General features: G+C 36.9%; 1 protein-coding gene across 1 annotated transcript in view; it reads left to right on the forward strand.

Annotated features, from left to right (window-relative positions):
• The window catches only part of TMEM38B (transmembrane protein 38B), a 44,587-nt gene that overhangs the window by 18,365 nt on the left and 9,736 nt on the right, over positions 1 to 16,486 (forward strand). The window contains exons 3-5 of the mRNA XM_003785203.3: positions 4,556 to 4,740; positions 5,828 to 5,915; positions 15,564 to 15,681. Of these exons, the coding sequence (XP_003785251.1) occupies positions 4,556 to 4,740; positions 5,828 to 5,915; positions 15,564 to 15,681 (391 nt within the window). The remainder of the gene's footprint in view (positions 1 to 4,555; positions 4,741 to 5,827; positions 5,916 to 15,563; positions 15,682 to 16,486) is intronic.

Consider the following 16,486-nt stretch of genomic DNA (forward strand, 5'->3'; position numbering starts at 1 on the left):
GGCTGTAGTACATTCATTCCCACTATTGGATAATCTGTTATATTAATATCTATATTTTATTCTTTGGTTGATGAACATTTTTGATGGCTGTAGGTGTTTTGTTGGGCATTACAAATCAGGAATAATAACAGCAACCACTTATTATTATTATTTTTTTGCAGTTTTTGGTTGGGGCTGGGTTTGAACCCGCCACCTCTGGCATACGGGGAGGGTGCCTTACTCCTTTGAGCTGCAGGCACCGCCCCACTTATTTTATTATTATTCCACATTTACTATGTCCTAGTTTTCCAAGTACTTTGGATGTATTATTTCACTTAAACCTCACAAGAACCCCGTGAAGTAGGTATAGTACTATTTCATTCTTACTTAACAGATCGTGTAACTAAAGCATGGAGTGGTTAATAACTTGCAGATATTGAGTAGTTGGAGTCATGATTAAAATATAAGGTATCTAATTGTTTAGTTTGTGCTTATGCATTGTATTATTTTATACTCTGGAAATACAATCTTTATTTCTGTCCTCATAGACCCTTAAATATAAAACATTATGCTGGCTTAAAGGCAGAGTATATCTTACTTTTTAAAAAAGTTTTAATATTTAGAACAAATTTGTAATTTTGCTCCATTTGATTTTCTGTTGAGAAATGTTTGGAATTTAAAATCTAGCAAGCAAGGTCATCTTTAGTTCAATAGCTCATAGTACATACATCTGGAGATTAGCGCCATCTACTGGCAAAGAAACTTGGTGTGTTGTGTAGTTTCATTGCTTCTGAGATAGTGTACACTTTTCGTAGGCTTTTTTTTGGTTTGAAAATCTGTTTGGGGGGAAATAAATACTTTATAATTTTTCTATGAATTGATTTGTATGCCTCAGTGATATCCTTAAACTTCCAAGTATTAATGATCATAGATTCCACATTTGTGGAATTACATTTAATGAGAAAAAAATATAGTTTTTATAGGTATCATTTATCTGTCAATCTTTTTCAAAGCTTATACATAAAGTTAATAACTTGTTAGAGGAATAAGGCAAGACAAAGATGTCACTGGACTAACATGCACTATATATTTATTTTATCATTGTGTTTTGGCTTAGTTAAGTGATAGTGTCTTTGATAGAGGAGTGGAATTAATATTTGAGTGAAAATAGAGTTCTTAGTGACTGATCCTGGGAAGCTACTCTCTGTTCAAATGTTGGTTTAACCCAAATTTTGCTCTCATCTTTTCTTAAACTGGCTTAGCTTTCATTTGTTAGTGAATTAGGATCTTCTTTGTATCCTGCTTTAGGTCAACTTTCATTCTTTTGTTGTTTTTTTTCCTCTTCATTAGCTTAACCTATATGAGTAAAAAATGTATGCAAAATCAATTATCTTTTTATTTCATTTCTTCTTTTCTTCTGATATGAATTCTTTAGCCACTTTACAAATTAAAGTGGTTTGACAATTTTAGCTAGGTTTGACAATTTTAGTTAAAGGTGAAATTATAGTCTTTATAGAAGGAGAGACACTTGTTACTTCCTTCATTAAGGGAATATTAAAAAGCTACTTTGTGTTATAGAACAGGAATTGTTTTTTAGGGAGATTTTGGTTTGATATGTCTACTTGTAAGTCTAGTGAGCCCCCCAAACACTTGTTCTTTCGGCTCGGTGCCTGTAGGTCAGCAGGTAGGGCGCCAACTACATACACTGGAGCTGGTGGGTTCGAATCCAGCCCTGGCCTGCCAAACAATAATGACAACTACAACCAAAAAATAGCCAGGCATTGTGGTAGGCACCTGTAGTCCCAGCTACTTGGGAGACTGAGGCAAGAGAATTGCTTTAAGCCCAAGAGTTTGAGGTTGCTGTGAGCTGTGATGCCACGGCACTCTACCCAGGGCAACAGCTTGAGACTCTGTCAAAAAAAAAAAAAAAAACCCCACAAAAAAAAAAACGCTTGTTCTTCCCCACCCCACAGTGATTTCACACTCAAATGAGAAAAGTTTTTTTTTGTGTAAAATGTTAGCTTATTGTAGTTATACTTTAGAAATAATAGAATAAAATTTATGTATAAAGAAATAGCAGTAATTATAAATTTTATATCATATGTGCCATATGTCACATAGTTGAATATAAAAAGTCTAGTATTGCTGGTGTAATAGTATAAGTTTTTATCCTGATGTTAAAGATAGGCTCAGTACAGGGAATGAGAATGGGGTCATTTGCAATATTATTGGTTGTGTTTGTTTGGGATAAAATATTGCTCTGTCACCTGGGCTAGAGTGCAGTGGCTTCACCATAGTTCACAGCAACCACAAACTCTTGGGCTCAAGAAATCCTCTGCCTCAGCCTTCCAAGTAGCTGTAACTATAGGTGTGCGCACCCACCATGTGTAATTGTCCATTATTTTAGTAGAGATGAGGTCTTGTCCTTTCTCAGGCTTGTCTCAAAGTCTTGACTTCAAGTGATCCTCCCATCTTGGCCTCTCAGAGTGCTAGGATTACAGGTATGAGCCACACACCTGGCACATTTGTAATATTATTATTTTTATTGTTTCCTTTTTGAATATTTTACTTTTGAGCATCACTTACTGCTAAAGCAAAAACAACCCCCTCTCCTTAATCTATAATGGATACCAAAATATTTTTATTTCATTAAATATTCATTACTTAAGTAGATGTACTCTTCATATTTACATTACCCACCAGTGTCCTGGAAATTAGGTTTATATTTAAAAAGAATAGTATACAGAGACTTTCAAATATTATATGAACATGTTAAAATTTTAGATTATACCATTTCCATAAATCTTATATGAACATGTAAAATTTTAAATTAAAGCAATCATTTTCACAATTTTTTTTACTTCTCTCAGATAATTTATTCCTTTTCTCAAGCTCTTTAGATATCAACTGATTCTTTGATTTGCTTTGTTTTGTATTTTGCCTATAGACTGATTGTGAATAAATGATTTAATTCAGGGCTACTTTATATCATGCTGTGTTTTAGGTTGGGGATAATAAAATGAACGATTTCTGTCATCTAAGGACTATGATTTTCTTTTTTTTTTTTTGAGACAGGGCCTGGGCAGAGTGCCGTGGCATTACAGCTCACAGCAACCTCCAACTCCTGGGCTCTAGCGAGTCTCCTGCCTCCGCCTCCCAAGTAGCTGGGACCACAGGCGCCCGCCACAAACGCCCGGCTATTTTTTGGTTGCAGCTGTCATTGTTGTTTGGCGGGTCCGGGCTGGGGATTCGAACCCGCCACCTTAGGTGTACGTGGCTGGCGCCTTAGCCGGTTGAGCTATAGGCGCTGAGCCAGGACTATGATTTTCTTATGAGCATAACAGTCTTTATAAAGAAAAATGTATGAAGAGCTATTTTGAGGCATAGGAACCCATAGGCTTAGTTGTACAGAGCCATCAGAATATAGTCTGAGCTGAGAAGATCAAATAAAACAAAACCCGCAAAGTCAGTGGGTAGTATTAAATGGGACCTCAAAGAATAGGGAGGAATTAGTAAGTGGAGACAAAGCAGAAGGAATACTGTAGGTTAGACAAACCACTGTATCTTGTGTTCAGTCTTTGAAGCAATATTTTGGCCAACATTTCATATTCCATGAACTTTCAAGAATTCTGACTTTATTCATCATGAATTGCAGTAAGATTAATAGCTTCTTTTGAAAGAGATATGATACTTCCTTCATGTCTTGTATTTTATATCACCCCATTAAAGAGAGGAAATATTCTGCTTTAAGCATAAAATTGTCTACTGGAGTATTTTAGGAAAGTAGAGGAAAAAAGCAGTGTCTTTTCCAATAGATCCTATTGCTAGTATCTGAACAGATTCTTAGAACAAGTGACATTTAAAAAATAATTTGCAACATAAGGGGTGAATTATTCCTTAATCACAGTTTAATTTTGTTAAAACTTAAGCTTAGTCAACTAAAGACTAAGCCAGTGGTTCTCAACCATCCTAATGCCGCGTTGTGTTTTCACTGTTACAAAGGGGTCGCAACCCACAGGTTGAGAACTGCTGGATTAAGCTTCATGTTTTTCATCTGTATGAAAATGTTTTTCCTTAACACAAATCCACCTCCCTATGAACTGTCAGTTGTTTTTGTGGTGTATGTCCTGCACAAAGGGGCACGGGTGACGAAGTTAGTGAAAGTTGAAGTGTAGCCCTGCTCAGTTACCAAAAGCCCTTTTCTCTAATTCATTTTTCCTGAAGACAGAAACAGTGTATGGCTAGAGGAGTCCCCATCCCAGAAGTGATTATACATTTGCTTTATTTTGTTAGTGGATTTAGCACTTAGCTTCTAGAAGGGCATTGGCACAAATTAGGAGTTCATGAAAATTTATGTTCTCCTTTGATTGTGACTTTTTGACAGATTACATGTTTTGTGTGTTTTAAAAAATTGACACCCTACTCAATCTGTGCTTTTATTGAATTCAAGTTCAATGTGTATGTGAATAATTCCATTTGTTGTGTTTTGTCTAATTACTATTGCTGATAGGTAAGATTTTTATTTCTGTTCTTCTGATTCCATTCATGTAGTAAAATATTTCTATTTTAATTTCAGGTATATTACTTTTTTTTGCCCATGTGACCTGGTTTCCCAGGGCTATTCATTTTTACCTGTTCAACTTCTGGCCGCAGGAATGAAGGAAGTGACCAGAACTTGGAAAATAGTAGGTGGAGTCACACATGCTAATAGCTATTACAAAAATGGCTGGCTAGTCATGATAGCTATTGGATGGGCCCGAGGTAATACTAACAATATGTGCTCATAAATGTTCCATTACTGGTGTGCCATTACAGAATGATTCTCTAGTTACTTTAATGTGAGTCACATACTTTAATTAAACAGTCTTTTTGGAAAGTAAAAACCTGTTTCTTTTTAGTTAATTTAAAACTAGTACTTTTTACTAGTACTGGTCATCAGCCATTATTTTGTGCTTGGATGTTTTTATGTAAAATTTTTATGATTGGTTTGATTAGGAGCTCAGAATCAGAGGGATTCATAGTTAATTAAGTTATAGTGCCACCATAAATACAGGTTTACGTAAGAAAGTATGTGGCACATGTAAGGAAAAAATACTACTCTGCCATTTCTGTGCTGAATTACTGGAAATATAATTTGGTTGATTATGACTTCATTTTTGTCTTTGTATCACTTACTTTTGTTGTTTTGTATGTAGGAATTTAATAAATTTCTCTTTTTGTTACAATGTACTTCACTTAAAACCAATCATGTTAGGAAAGGAAGTGATAAAACAGAATTTAATTTTTCACTTGTGAAACAAACCTCTGGCCATATCTTTCTGCCTGAGGCCTCAATTTTAACCCTAATTATGGTACAATAATAGTTGCCATGCTGGTGAAAGAGAAGGATTGCGATTGTTTTCGTACCTTAAATATACAAGGCATTGTTTGCCTTTCTCCAAAGAATTATATTTGGGACTCTTCATGGAATTTTCTTTTTTTTTTTTTTTTTTTGACAGAGCCTCAAGCTGTCACCCTGGGTAGAGTGCAGTGGCATTACAGCTCACAGCAACCTCCAACTCCTGGGGGTCATCTTCTTGCCTCAGCCTCCCAAGTAGCTGGGACCACAGGCGCCCGCCACAGCGCCCAGCTATTTTTTGGTTGCAGCCATCATTGTTGTTTGGCGGGTCTGGGCTGGGGATTCGAACCCGCCACCTTAGGTGTACGTGGCTGGCGCCTTAGCCGGTTGAGCCATAGGCGCCGAGCCTCTTCATGGAATTTTCAATCAAGGGATATAATTATAGCTTTCCTCAAATATCTTTTCAAGAAAATTTGGCTAAATATTCTTGTTTTATTTTCTTATTTTTAGGTGCAGGTGGTGCCATCATCACGAATTTTGAGAAGTTGATAAAAGGAGATTGGAAACCAGAAGATCATGAATGGCTGAAGATGTCCTAGTAAGTTGATTAAATTAAACACATACTGAGACGTGGATTTGTATTCTCACATATATGTATTTCTATATTTCTTTTTAAGAAAATTTTGGGGACTCTAAATGCGTATGAAATATATTAGAAAAAAACAGCAGTGATAATGGGAAGAGAAGTAATAAATTTTATTCTTTTAAAAAGTTTGCTGTCTCAAATATATTTTAAAATAAATATTGGGTAGCACCTGTGGCTCAAAGGAGTAGGGAGCTAGCCCCATATGCCGGAGGTGGTTGGTTCAAACCTAGCCCTGGCCGAAAACTGCAGGAAAAAAAAAATTAATTCCCTTCTATGTGGGCTCCTCCCCTTAGAAAACAAAACCAAATAAAAACCTCTGGATTATTGTACAGTTGTGGCAAGAGTGTATGTTTATGGAAGGAGTATATAGAAACAGACTTCTGGGTGGAAAGAATCACTTATACGCTCATGGCATTTTCATGAGTGCCTATAGCATAACCCAGATTTCAGATTATATGTAGTAAAATGTAATAAAATATCAAGTTTAAGGGAACAATCAATCATAATTATGTCATAAATCACTGTGAGTTACTTTAAAAAGGACAGTTGAGGCTGGTCATGATAGCTCATGCCTGTAATCCTAGTACTGTGGGTGACTGAGGTGGGAGGATTGTTTTTAACTCAGGAATTTGAGACCAGCCTGAGTAAAGCAAAACTCCATCTATACTAAAAAATAGAAAAATTAGCTGGGCGTGGTGGTACATGCCTGTAGTTCCAGCTACTCTGGAGGCTGAGGCAGGAGGATTGTTTGAGCCCAGGAGTTTGAGGTTTCTGGGAGCTAGTCTGAGGCCATGGCATTTTAGCCCAGGTGACAGAATGAGTCTGTATCAAGAAAAAAAATAAACATAAGGACAAGATTAGAGGAAATAACCCATTCATACCTTTGTATCTAAGAGAATCTTAAAGGTCAGTGTCTTTAGAAAACAGGTTCTAAAGACACTGACCTAGTCTTAAATATGTCACTGATAAACATATTTCTGATATACGTGAAAGTGAAGTCAAGAAATGACTGTTTCCACAATTTGAGAAGGATAAGTCTTAGAGAATAGAGGCCATAACATGCAAGGCAAGGAGAGACGACATGTAAAAATAAGCTCATTTTCTAATTAAAAATGAATTGAAATAGATTATAAATGGATTAAATTTATAATTTAAAATGAAGATCATAAAAGTGAAGATCAAAAAGCAGTATGATGAAGTACTTTTAAGTGAACTAACAAATTCCAGGATATTTAAATTAGAAAGTCCCCTTTAAAGTTTGAGTGAGATAGTTTAGAAATAGAACAGAGGCGGCTTTGATGGATGATAAGTTATAAATCAGATATTGGTGTATTCACAGAAAGTTTCCTTGTTTTAAGTACATGCCTTGAAACATCTTTCATAGTGCATTGTTTTTGGTTATAACTAAAAAAAAAGATACTTCTCTGTTCACAGTTTTGCAGTGATTCCCCTGAATGACCAGTAAGACCCGTGAAGATCTAACTCTTCTGTACCCAGTTTGCCTTCGTCTCCTCTCTTGTCATTTTCTCCTTGGCTCATTCTGCTCTATCTTAGAGCAAGCCAGGTATGGTCTGGTTTAGCTCTAGCTTTTCTCTCTGCCTAGAATCTTTTCCCCCAAATGGCGGACTCCCTTGTCCACTCTTTTATCTGTCTTCAGTGCTTTTCTTCTCAGTGAGGACTACTCTTCTTAAATTTGTTTTTCTTTTTTTCCACAACGTTTATCACTTTCTAAAATATTCTGCAATTTACTTATTCATTATGTTCATTGTCCTCTGCCCTTGGCTCCTCTGCCTACACTTCAAAGAATACAAAATGCCAAGGACAGGGATTTCTGTCTTTTTTTATTGCTCTTTGTCCCATGAACCTAACACACAGACACATAAGGCATATTAGATAAATGTATGAATTATCAACAGGTGGGTCAGGTGAGATAGATCTTTGGTGTCTTAGGATATGTTATGTATATGTGTACAGTTGCTTTACAACGGGGATACATTCTGAGAAATGTGTCACTGTGTGATTTTTGTCATTGTGCAAACATCCCAGAATGTACCTACACTTCAAACCCAGCTGGTATAAGCTACTGCGTATCCAGGTTATATGTATAGCTTATTGCTTCTAGACGATAAACCTGTAGAGCATGTACTGGACTGAATGCGGTAGATAATTATAACAGTGTATCTAAACATGGAAAAGGTACACTAAAAATAGGTGAAAGATAAAAAATGGTATACCTGGCTAGCACCCTTAACTTGAATGGAGCTTGTAGGACTGGAAGTTACTCAGAGTTGAGTCAGTGAGTAAGTAGTAAGTGAATGTGAAGGCCTAGGTTAGGATGTTACTATATAAACACTACACTTAGGCTGCACTGGATTTATTTTAAAAAAGTATTTCTTCAATAGCAAATTAAGCTTATCTTATTGTAACAAACTTCAGGTTAATATGAGGGTACAGACAACTAGGTTACAGTATTTGCATTTGTGAGGAAGAGTTTGGTGTGGCAGATGCCTTTCCATTGTGCCCTTAATACACTTTTTAACTTTTTGACTCTTTTGTAATAATATTTGGCTTAAAACAAACACATTGTACAGTTGTACAAAATATTTTCTATCTTTATATCCTTATTTTATAAGCTTTTTTCTATTTCTAAAATTATTTATTTGTTTTTTAGTTCTGAAACTTTTGTTAAAAACTAAGACACCCACACAGGATTGGTATCATCACACAGATTGAGAGTCTTCTACTTGCACGTTTTGTCGTTTGGGGCAATAACATGCATGGAGCTGTCATCTCCTATGATAACAGTGTCTTCTTCTGGAATACCTCCTAAAGGAACTTTCTAGAACTCTTTTACAGTTTACTTTCTTTTTTTTAGTAAGTAGGAGTACACTCTAAAATATTGATAAAAAATAAGGTATAGTGCATACATAACTATAACATATTTATTATTATCAAATATGTGCTGTACATAATTCTGGGTGCTAGACTTTTATACAGCTGGCAGTGCAGTAGATTTGCTTACACCAGCATAATCACAAATATGTGAGTCATGCACCCTGCTGTGATGTTACGATAGGTGCATCACTAGGTGATAGGATGCACTAGTAAAATCTTTCAGCTCCACCTATATATGTGAGATCCATCATTGACCTAAATGTTGCTATGCAGCACATAGCTGTATGTGTGTATATGTCTGTGTATGTGTATATGTATATATAGTTTATCGCCAAATACTTTTATGTATCTGTGATGTCTTTTATCCATGCAGTGCACATTTGTTGAGTGCTTACTGTATGCAAAAAACAATATATGCAAGATTAGGCTCAGCGCCTGTGACTCAAGTGGCTAAGGTGCCAGCCTAAGGTGGTGGGTTGGAATCCAGCCCGGCCCGCTAAACAACAATGACGGCTGCAACCAAAAAATAGCTGGGCGTTGTGGCGGGTGCCTGTGGTCCCAGTTACTTGGGAGGCTGAGGCAAGAGACTCGCTTGAGCCCAGGAGTTGGAGGTTGCTGTGAGCTGTGATGCCATAGCACTCTACCCAGGAGGACAGCTTGAGGCTCTGTCTCAAAAAAAAAAAAATATCTATATATATCTATATATATATCTCCAAGATTAAAGTCTTAGAGAATAGTGTATGAATCAATCAGTGTTCTAGTAGTAAGTGCAGTTGAAATCAGAATCTTAAGCCATTTTCTAAGCCAAGTGTCTTATGCCTGGGCAGTGTAGGTACTTTTCAAAATATATGCTATCACTAATCTTTACAACAAACCTGAGAAAGAGATACTATTTCTAGTTCTTGATTAAAAAACTAAGGCTCTCAGAAGTAAACAAAAAAAAATGCTTAATGTTAAACAGGTAATGAAGATGTTTTTAACATCTTAAATACATTTAAAAATAAATACATTTATTTGAAGAATATGATTTGATGAGTTTACAGATGCATATAATGAAGCAACTACTACCACTACCAAGAATATTTCTGTGAACCCATATTTTCCTGTGTATCTTGCAGTCCATCTCTTTTTCCATCCCTGGCACCAGGCACACATACTGAATCAGTTTGCTTTTTCTAGAATTTTTTAATAAATGAATTTTTATAATATGTTCCCTTTTGTGTCTACTGTCTTTCACTTAACACAGTGATTTTAAGATTGGTCTGCACAGTATGAACTAGTTAATTTCTTTTTGTTGCTGTATTTCATCGTATGGACAGATCACATTTTGTTTATTCAGTCATCTGTTGGTGGACATTTGGATTGATTCTAGTTTCTAGTTATTGTGAATAAAGTTGCTATGAATATTTAAATGTAAGTATATATATGTTTTCATTTTACTTGGGTGAATTTCTGGGACTGGAATGGTTGAGTTGAATATTAAGCATATATTTAATTTTTTGAAAGCTGTCAAGCAGTTTTCCAAAGTGTCTTAGAGTTGCAGTTACTCTGTATTATCTCTAAGACTTGGTATTGTCAATCTTTTTAATTAAGAATTCCAATGGAGAGTGGTGCCTTGTGGCTTAGTGAGTAGGGCTCTGGCCCCATATACTGAAGCTGGCGGGTTCAAACCCGGCCCCAGCCAAACTGCAACAACAAAATAGCTGGGCGTTGTGGTGGGCACCTGTAGTCCCAGCTACTCAGGAGGCTGAGGCAAGAGAATCGCCTAAGCCTGAGAGGTGGAGGTTGCTGTGAGCTGTGATGCCATGGCACTCTACCGAGGGTGACAAAGTGAGACTCTGTCTCTAAAAAAAAAGAATTCCAATGTATATATTTCTCATTGTGGGTTTAATTAGCATTTCCCTGCAAACTAAGGATGTTGAGGATCTTTTCATAAGTCTATTGGCCATTTCCATGTGTGTTTGTATATATCTTTGCCCATTATTTTTTTTGGGGGGGGGTTTATTTGTCTTATTATTGAGTTAAAAGAGTTTTTTATTTTCTTTTAGAGACAAGGTCTGTCTCTGTCACCCAGGCTGCTGGTGTGCAGTGGCACGATCATAGCTCATTGCAGCCTCAAACTCCTGGGACTGCAGGTGCGTGCCACCACACCCTGCTTATTTTTTATAGAGATAGGTCATGCCATGTTTCTCAGGCTGGGCTAGAGCTCCTGGACTCAAGCAATTGTCAGCCTTGGCTTCTTAAAGTCCTGGGATTTAGGCATGAGTCACCATACCTCACCATAAGAGTTCTTTTTTTTTTTTTTTGAGATAGAGTCCCACCTTATGCCCTGAGCAGAGTGCAGTGGTGTCATAGCTCATGGCAATCTTCGACTCTGGCTTGGGTATCCTGCTGCCTCAGTCTCCGGAAGCTGCTGGGATTATAGGTGCTTGCCACGGCACCTGTTGGTTTTTTTTTTTTTTTTAAATGAGTTGGGGTCTCACTCTTGCTCAGGCAAGTCTCAAACTCCTGAGCTCAAGCAGTTCTCCCTCCTCAGCCTCCCACAGTGCTGGGATTACAGGTGTGAGGCACAGCGCCGGGCACCATAAGAGTTCTTTATACACATAAAATAATATACTTAGGGTACTTTCTTTGTCACTTGTGTGTGTGTACTTTTGGTAAAGTCTAATTTAACAATTTTTAATGTTTTTGTATTCTAGCTGGGAGGTCTTTGCCTATTCCAAAGTTGCGAAGCTATTTTTAGATTTTTTAAAAATTTCAATAGATTTAGCGGGTACAGGAGTTTTTTGTTACATGGATGAATTATATAAAGTTAGGGCTTTTAGTGTACCTATCACCAGAATAGTGTACATTGTATCTGATTAGTGTATTTTATCCCTCACTCCCTGCCATTCTTCCCCTTCTTACTTTTCAGTATCCATCACACCACTTTATGACCATTTATAGCCATCGTTTAGCTACCATTTATTTGTAAGTGAGAACATGTGGTATTTGTTTCTCTGCTCTTAAGATACTTCACTTAGGGTAATATTCTCCAATTCTATCTTGTTGCTGCAAAAAACATTATTTCATACCTTTTTATGGCTGAGTAGTACTTTTGCACATACCACATTTTCTTTATCCACTCATCAGATAATGGGCACTTAGGTTGATTTCATATCCTTGAGATTACAAATTGTGCTGCGATAAACATGCATGTGCAGGTGTCACTCTTATAAAATTATTTCTCTTCCTTTGGGTAGATAACCAGTAGTGGGATGTTGCTGGATTGGATTGATGGGTTTACTTTTAGTTCTTTAGATAATCTCTAAAGAGATTATTGTTTTCTGTAGAGTTTTTAATAGTTTACATTCCCAACAGTGTAAGCATTCCCCTGTCACTGCATCTATGCCAACATCTATTGTTTTTTGACTTTTAAACAATGGCCATTCTAGAGGGTCATGGTAGCTCATACTTGTAATCCTAGCACTTTGGGAGGCTGAGGTAAGGGGATTGCTTGAGCTCAGGAGTTCAAGACCAGCCGAAGCAAGAATAAGACCCCCATATTAAAAAAAAATAGAAAATATAGCTAAGTGTTGTGGTAGGTGCCTGTAGTCCTAGCTGCTTGGGAGAGTGAGGCAGGAGATCTCTTGAGCCCAAGAGTTTGAGTTCCATGGCACTCTACCCAGGGTGACAGAGTGAGACTGTTTCAAAAAAAAGGGGGGGGCAAAAAAAGAAAAAGGCCATTCTGACATGGGTAAGATGGTTCTTGTGGTTTTAATTTGCATTTCCCTGATGACTGATGATGTTGAGCATATTTGCATATGTTAATTGGCCATTTGTCTATCTTCTTTTGAAAAATGTCTGTTTATGTCTTTTGCCCACTTTTTGATGGGATTTTTTTTCTTGTCTTGCTGATTTGAGTTTTTTGTAGATTCTGGATATTATTCTTTTGTCGGATGTATAGTTTGTGAATATTTTCTTTCATTCTGCAGGTTGCCTGTTTACTCTTGATTATTTTCGTCACTGTGCCGAAACTTTTCACTTTAATTAAGTCACATTAATTTTTGTTGTGGGCATGTTTGGTCTTGGGATTTTAGTTATAAATTTTTGCCTAAGCCAGTGTCCAGAAGAGTTTTCCTACATTATCTTCTAGAATTTTTATGGTTTCAGGTCTTATATTTAAGTTTTTAATCCATCTTGGATTAATTTTTGTATATGGTGAAAGATAGGGATCCAGTTTTCTTCTTCTGCATATGGCTATCCAGTTTTTCCAGGACCATTTGTTGAATAGGGTGTCCTTTCTCCTGTGTATGTTTCTGTCAGCTTTGTCAAAAATTAGTTGGTCATAGCTATATGGCTTTTTTTCTGGGATCTCTCAGCCTCAGCCTCCCAAGTAGCTGGGACTAGAGGCTCCTGCCATAGCGCTCGGCTACTTTTGGTTATAGTTGCATTGTTGTTGGCGGGCCTGGGCTGGATTCAAACCCGCCAGCTCCGGTATATGTGGCTGGTGCCTTAGCTGCTTGAGCTACAGGTGTGGAGCTGTGAGGACCAAATTAGAGAAAGCTTATATAGTTTTGGTGAATACATACATTGTCATAGACCAAATGTTGATAGAAATATGAATATTAAAGGTATTAGTGAAGATTTGGAAGGAAATGAACATGATATTGCAAATTGGAGGAAAAGTGATGCTTGTCATTATACATAGTGGCAGAAACTTAGTCACACTGTTCTTCACCACTGTTGTGTAGAAAGCTTAACTTGTAAGTAGTAAACTTGAATGTTCTTGCTGAGGATTTTAAGCACAGTATTGAAGGTACATCCTGGTTTCTTGATGCTTACAGTAAAGTGGAAGATGAAAGAACTAAATTTAAGGAATAACTACTGAAAATAAAACAAAACCAGACTTGATGATTTGGGAAATTCTCAGCCTATTTGTATTGCAGAAGGTTATAAAATTAGGAGATTCATTCTTAGTAAAGCCTACTCTGGAGAGAAGGTCAAGGGTTGTAGCTAGGCAGCCTTTTGCCAGTGTTGAAAGGATTAGGCATATGACTCATGGATCCATTCAAAGAGTATAGTAGAAGTCAGGACTAGAGATGAGATTATGAAAGAAAGACCTGTGGAGGATTCTTTTGAGTCATACATAGGAGAACTACAAGGTTTTGGAAATGTTAAATTAGCAGAGACATTGACAGCTTAGACTGTAAGGAGAGACAAGATGAAAAGAAAGAAGGCTGGCTCCCAAAAATCTGTGGACAGGAAATGGTGTGATAAAACTGCTCAGCTGCAAACATGTGTTACCCAAGGGAAAGGAAGAATGACTTCCTGGTGGGAGCTGTGGCCCAGAGGATAGAGTTTCAAGTCACAGAGGAGTATTCCTAAGCCTTGAAACCTAAGTGAGTTTGCCCCAAGAGTTTGAGGTTGCTGTGAGTTGTGATGCTATGGTACTCTACTGAGGGTGACATAGTGAGATTCTGTCTTAAAAAAAAAAAAAAAATTTAGAGATCACTGTTCTTTTTTTTTTTGGAGACAGGAGCCTCAAGCTGTCCCCCTGGGTAGAGTGCCATGGCATCACAGCTCACAGCAACCTCCAACTCCTGGGCTCAAGCAAGTCTCCTGCCTCAACCTCCCAAGTAGCTGGGACCACAGGCGCCCGCCACAACGCCCAGCTATTTTTTTTTTTTTGGTTGCAGCCATCGTTGTTTGGCGGGCCTGGGCTGGATTCGAACCCACCACCTTGGGTGTACGTGGCTGGTGCCTTAGCCACTTGAGCCACAGGTGCCAAGCCAGAGATCACTATTCTAAAACATGAATTATATCTCACATTAAGTGAGATCTAAATCTGTGTTTTCTAAACCTAACTCTGTTTTGAACTCAGTCCTTGTGATAATTAAATAACTTATTTTCTTTTTTTATTAACTGGCTATAGGCACCTTTAAATTTGCCATATTTTGTGGTGTGGCATTCTAAGAGTTTATTCTTTATCTTTTTCTATATATGCATAGAGAGCTAGATAATGATTTATTGCTGAAATATACTTTATGTGGTAGATATATAACTTGAAAGTAATGGTTCTTATTTCGTAGATAATTATCTTATTTTAGGCTTTATAATTTCAGCATTAGTATATTAAAATATTAGCTAAGATTAATATGCTGTGCTAGAATTAGTTAAATGATGTGCTGGAGGTGGCTCTTATTGTGTTATGAGAGCAGATTGTGTACATCTCTTCCCTGTTCCATATAACAGCCTGAAATTGGCTGTGATGGGAGTATTTACACAATGGAGATGGGCAAATTCTACAAATTATGGCTTTCTTTTCGTCTCTCACCCCACCCTAGGAGTTTGTTTAGTGCTGTAAGGTTTTCTGAGACTAATCCAAACCATGCAATAAATCATGGGAATTTCAAATCCTTTGTGAAAAAGTGTTATATGGCCAAATACATTTCAGAAATATTGCATATAGAAATGTATTCTCTTTGTTAGAGAGTTGGAAATGTCTGAACCATCTAAAATTTCTTGTACTTTATACTGTGAAGAAAGTTATTTAACTTTGAATAACTCAGTATTTTCAAAACTTGTAAAGTGTATTCACAAAACTCATTTTTATGTTATGTCTATTAATAAATAGCCCATTAAATTGGTGTTTTGCAGAGCACTCTTTGAGAAAGACACAGATAATGCTATTACTTGCTGGCTTAAAATGTGTTTTATTTTCAGCCCTTCCAAGATAACCCTGTTGGGGTCAGTTATCTTCACATTGCAGTACACCAACCATCTGGCAATATCAAAGCATAATCTTATGTTCCTTTATACCATCTTTATTGTGGCCACAAAGGTAAGAGTTCGAGATGCTTATAAGTGAGTATTATAAATCCTGTATTATCATTTCCCTTTGATAGAATCCTGCATACTGGGCAAGTAACAAGAAGTGTTTTTATTGTTATTTTATTATAATCTAAAAAGCATGTCTGTGACTTTGTGTCACAGATTTTCTGTGATTCCTCATTTGCTTAATGCTGAGGCTGTCAGGAAACACTTGCAAATAGCCAGCTAGTATATTGGAAGTCAGAGAGTAGTGGAAATAGCCAGGGCTTACCCAAGACTTCAAAGAGCGTGTTGTTTCCTTTGTGAAACGAGGTGCCTGGGGTGGAAGTTCTCTGAGCTTCCTTTAAGTACTCAAATTTCAATTTGTTATATTAGAGATTATTTGTGGTCAGTCTATTCTATTTGTCTGAGTGGAAGCTTTATTCCTTCTTGAAGATCGTATAGTGTAAGATGGTTTTAAAGAAAGGCAGTCTTGGGTTTAAATCTTAACCTTGTGGCCTAATCTCTGAATAAGCAAGTCACTAATGTCTCTCAATCCCAGTATTCTCAGTCTCTGTCACTGTACCTAATATATCTTACAAATTTTATTTGCAGCTGTATCATGGGGCTAATTCTGATAGGTATAGTTCCCTATTTATAAGTATTCAATTGATTTTAAGATAAAATTATTAGGCACAGCACCTGTAGCTCAAGTGGCTAAGGTGCCAACCATATATACCAGAGCTGGCAGGTTCTAATCCAGCCTGGGCCTGCCAAACAACAATGACAACCAACTACAACCAAAAAAAAAAAGAAAAGAAAAAATAGCTGGGCAT

The sequence above is a fragment of the Otolemur garnettii genome, unplaced genomic scaffold, assembly GCF_000181295.1.
Source record: "Otolemur garnettii isolate 467f Iridium unplaced genomic scaffold, OtoGar3 scaffold00014, whole genome shotgun sequence".
Classification (NCBI taxonomy): Eukaryota; Metazoa; Chordata; class Mammalia; order Primates; family Galagidae; genus Otolemur; species Otolemur garnettii.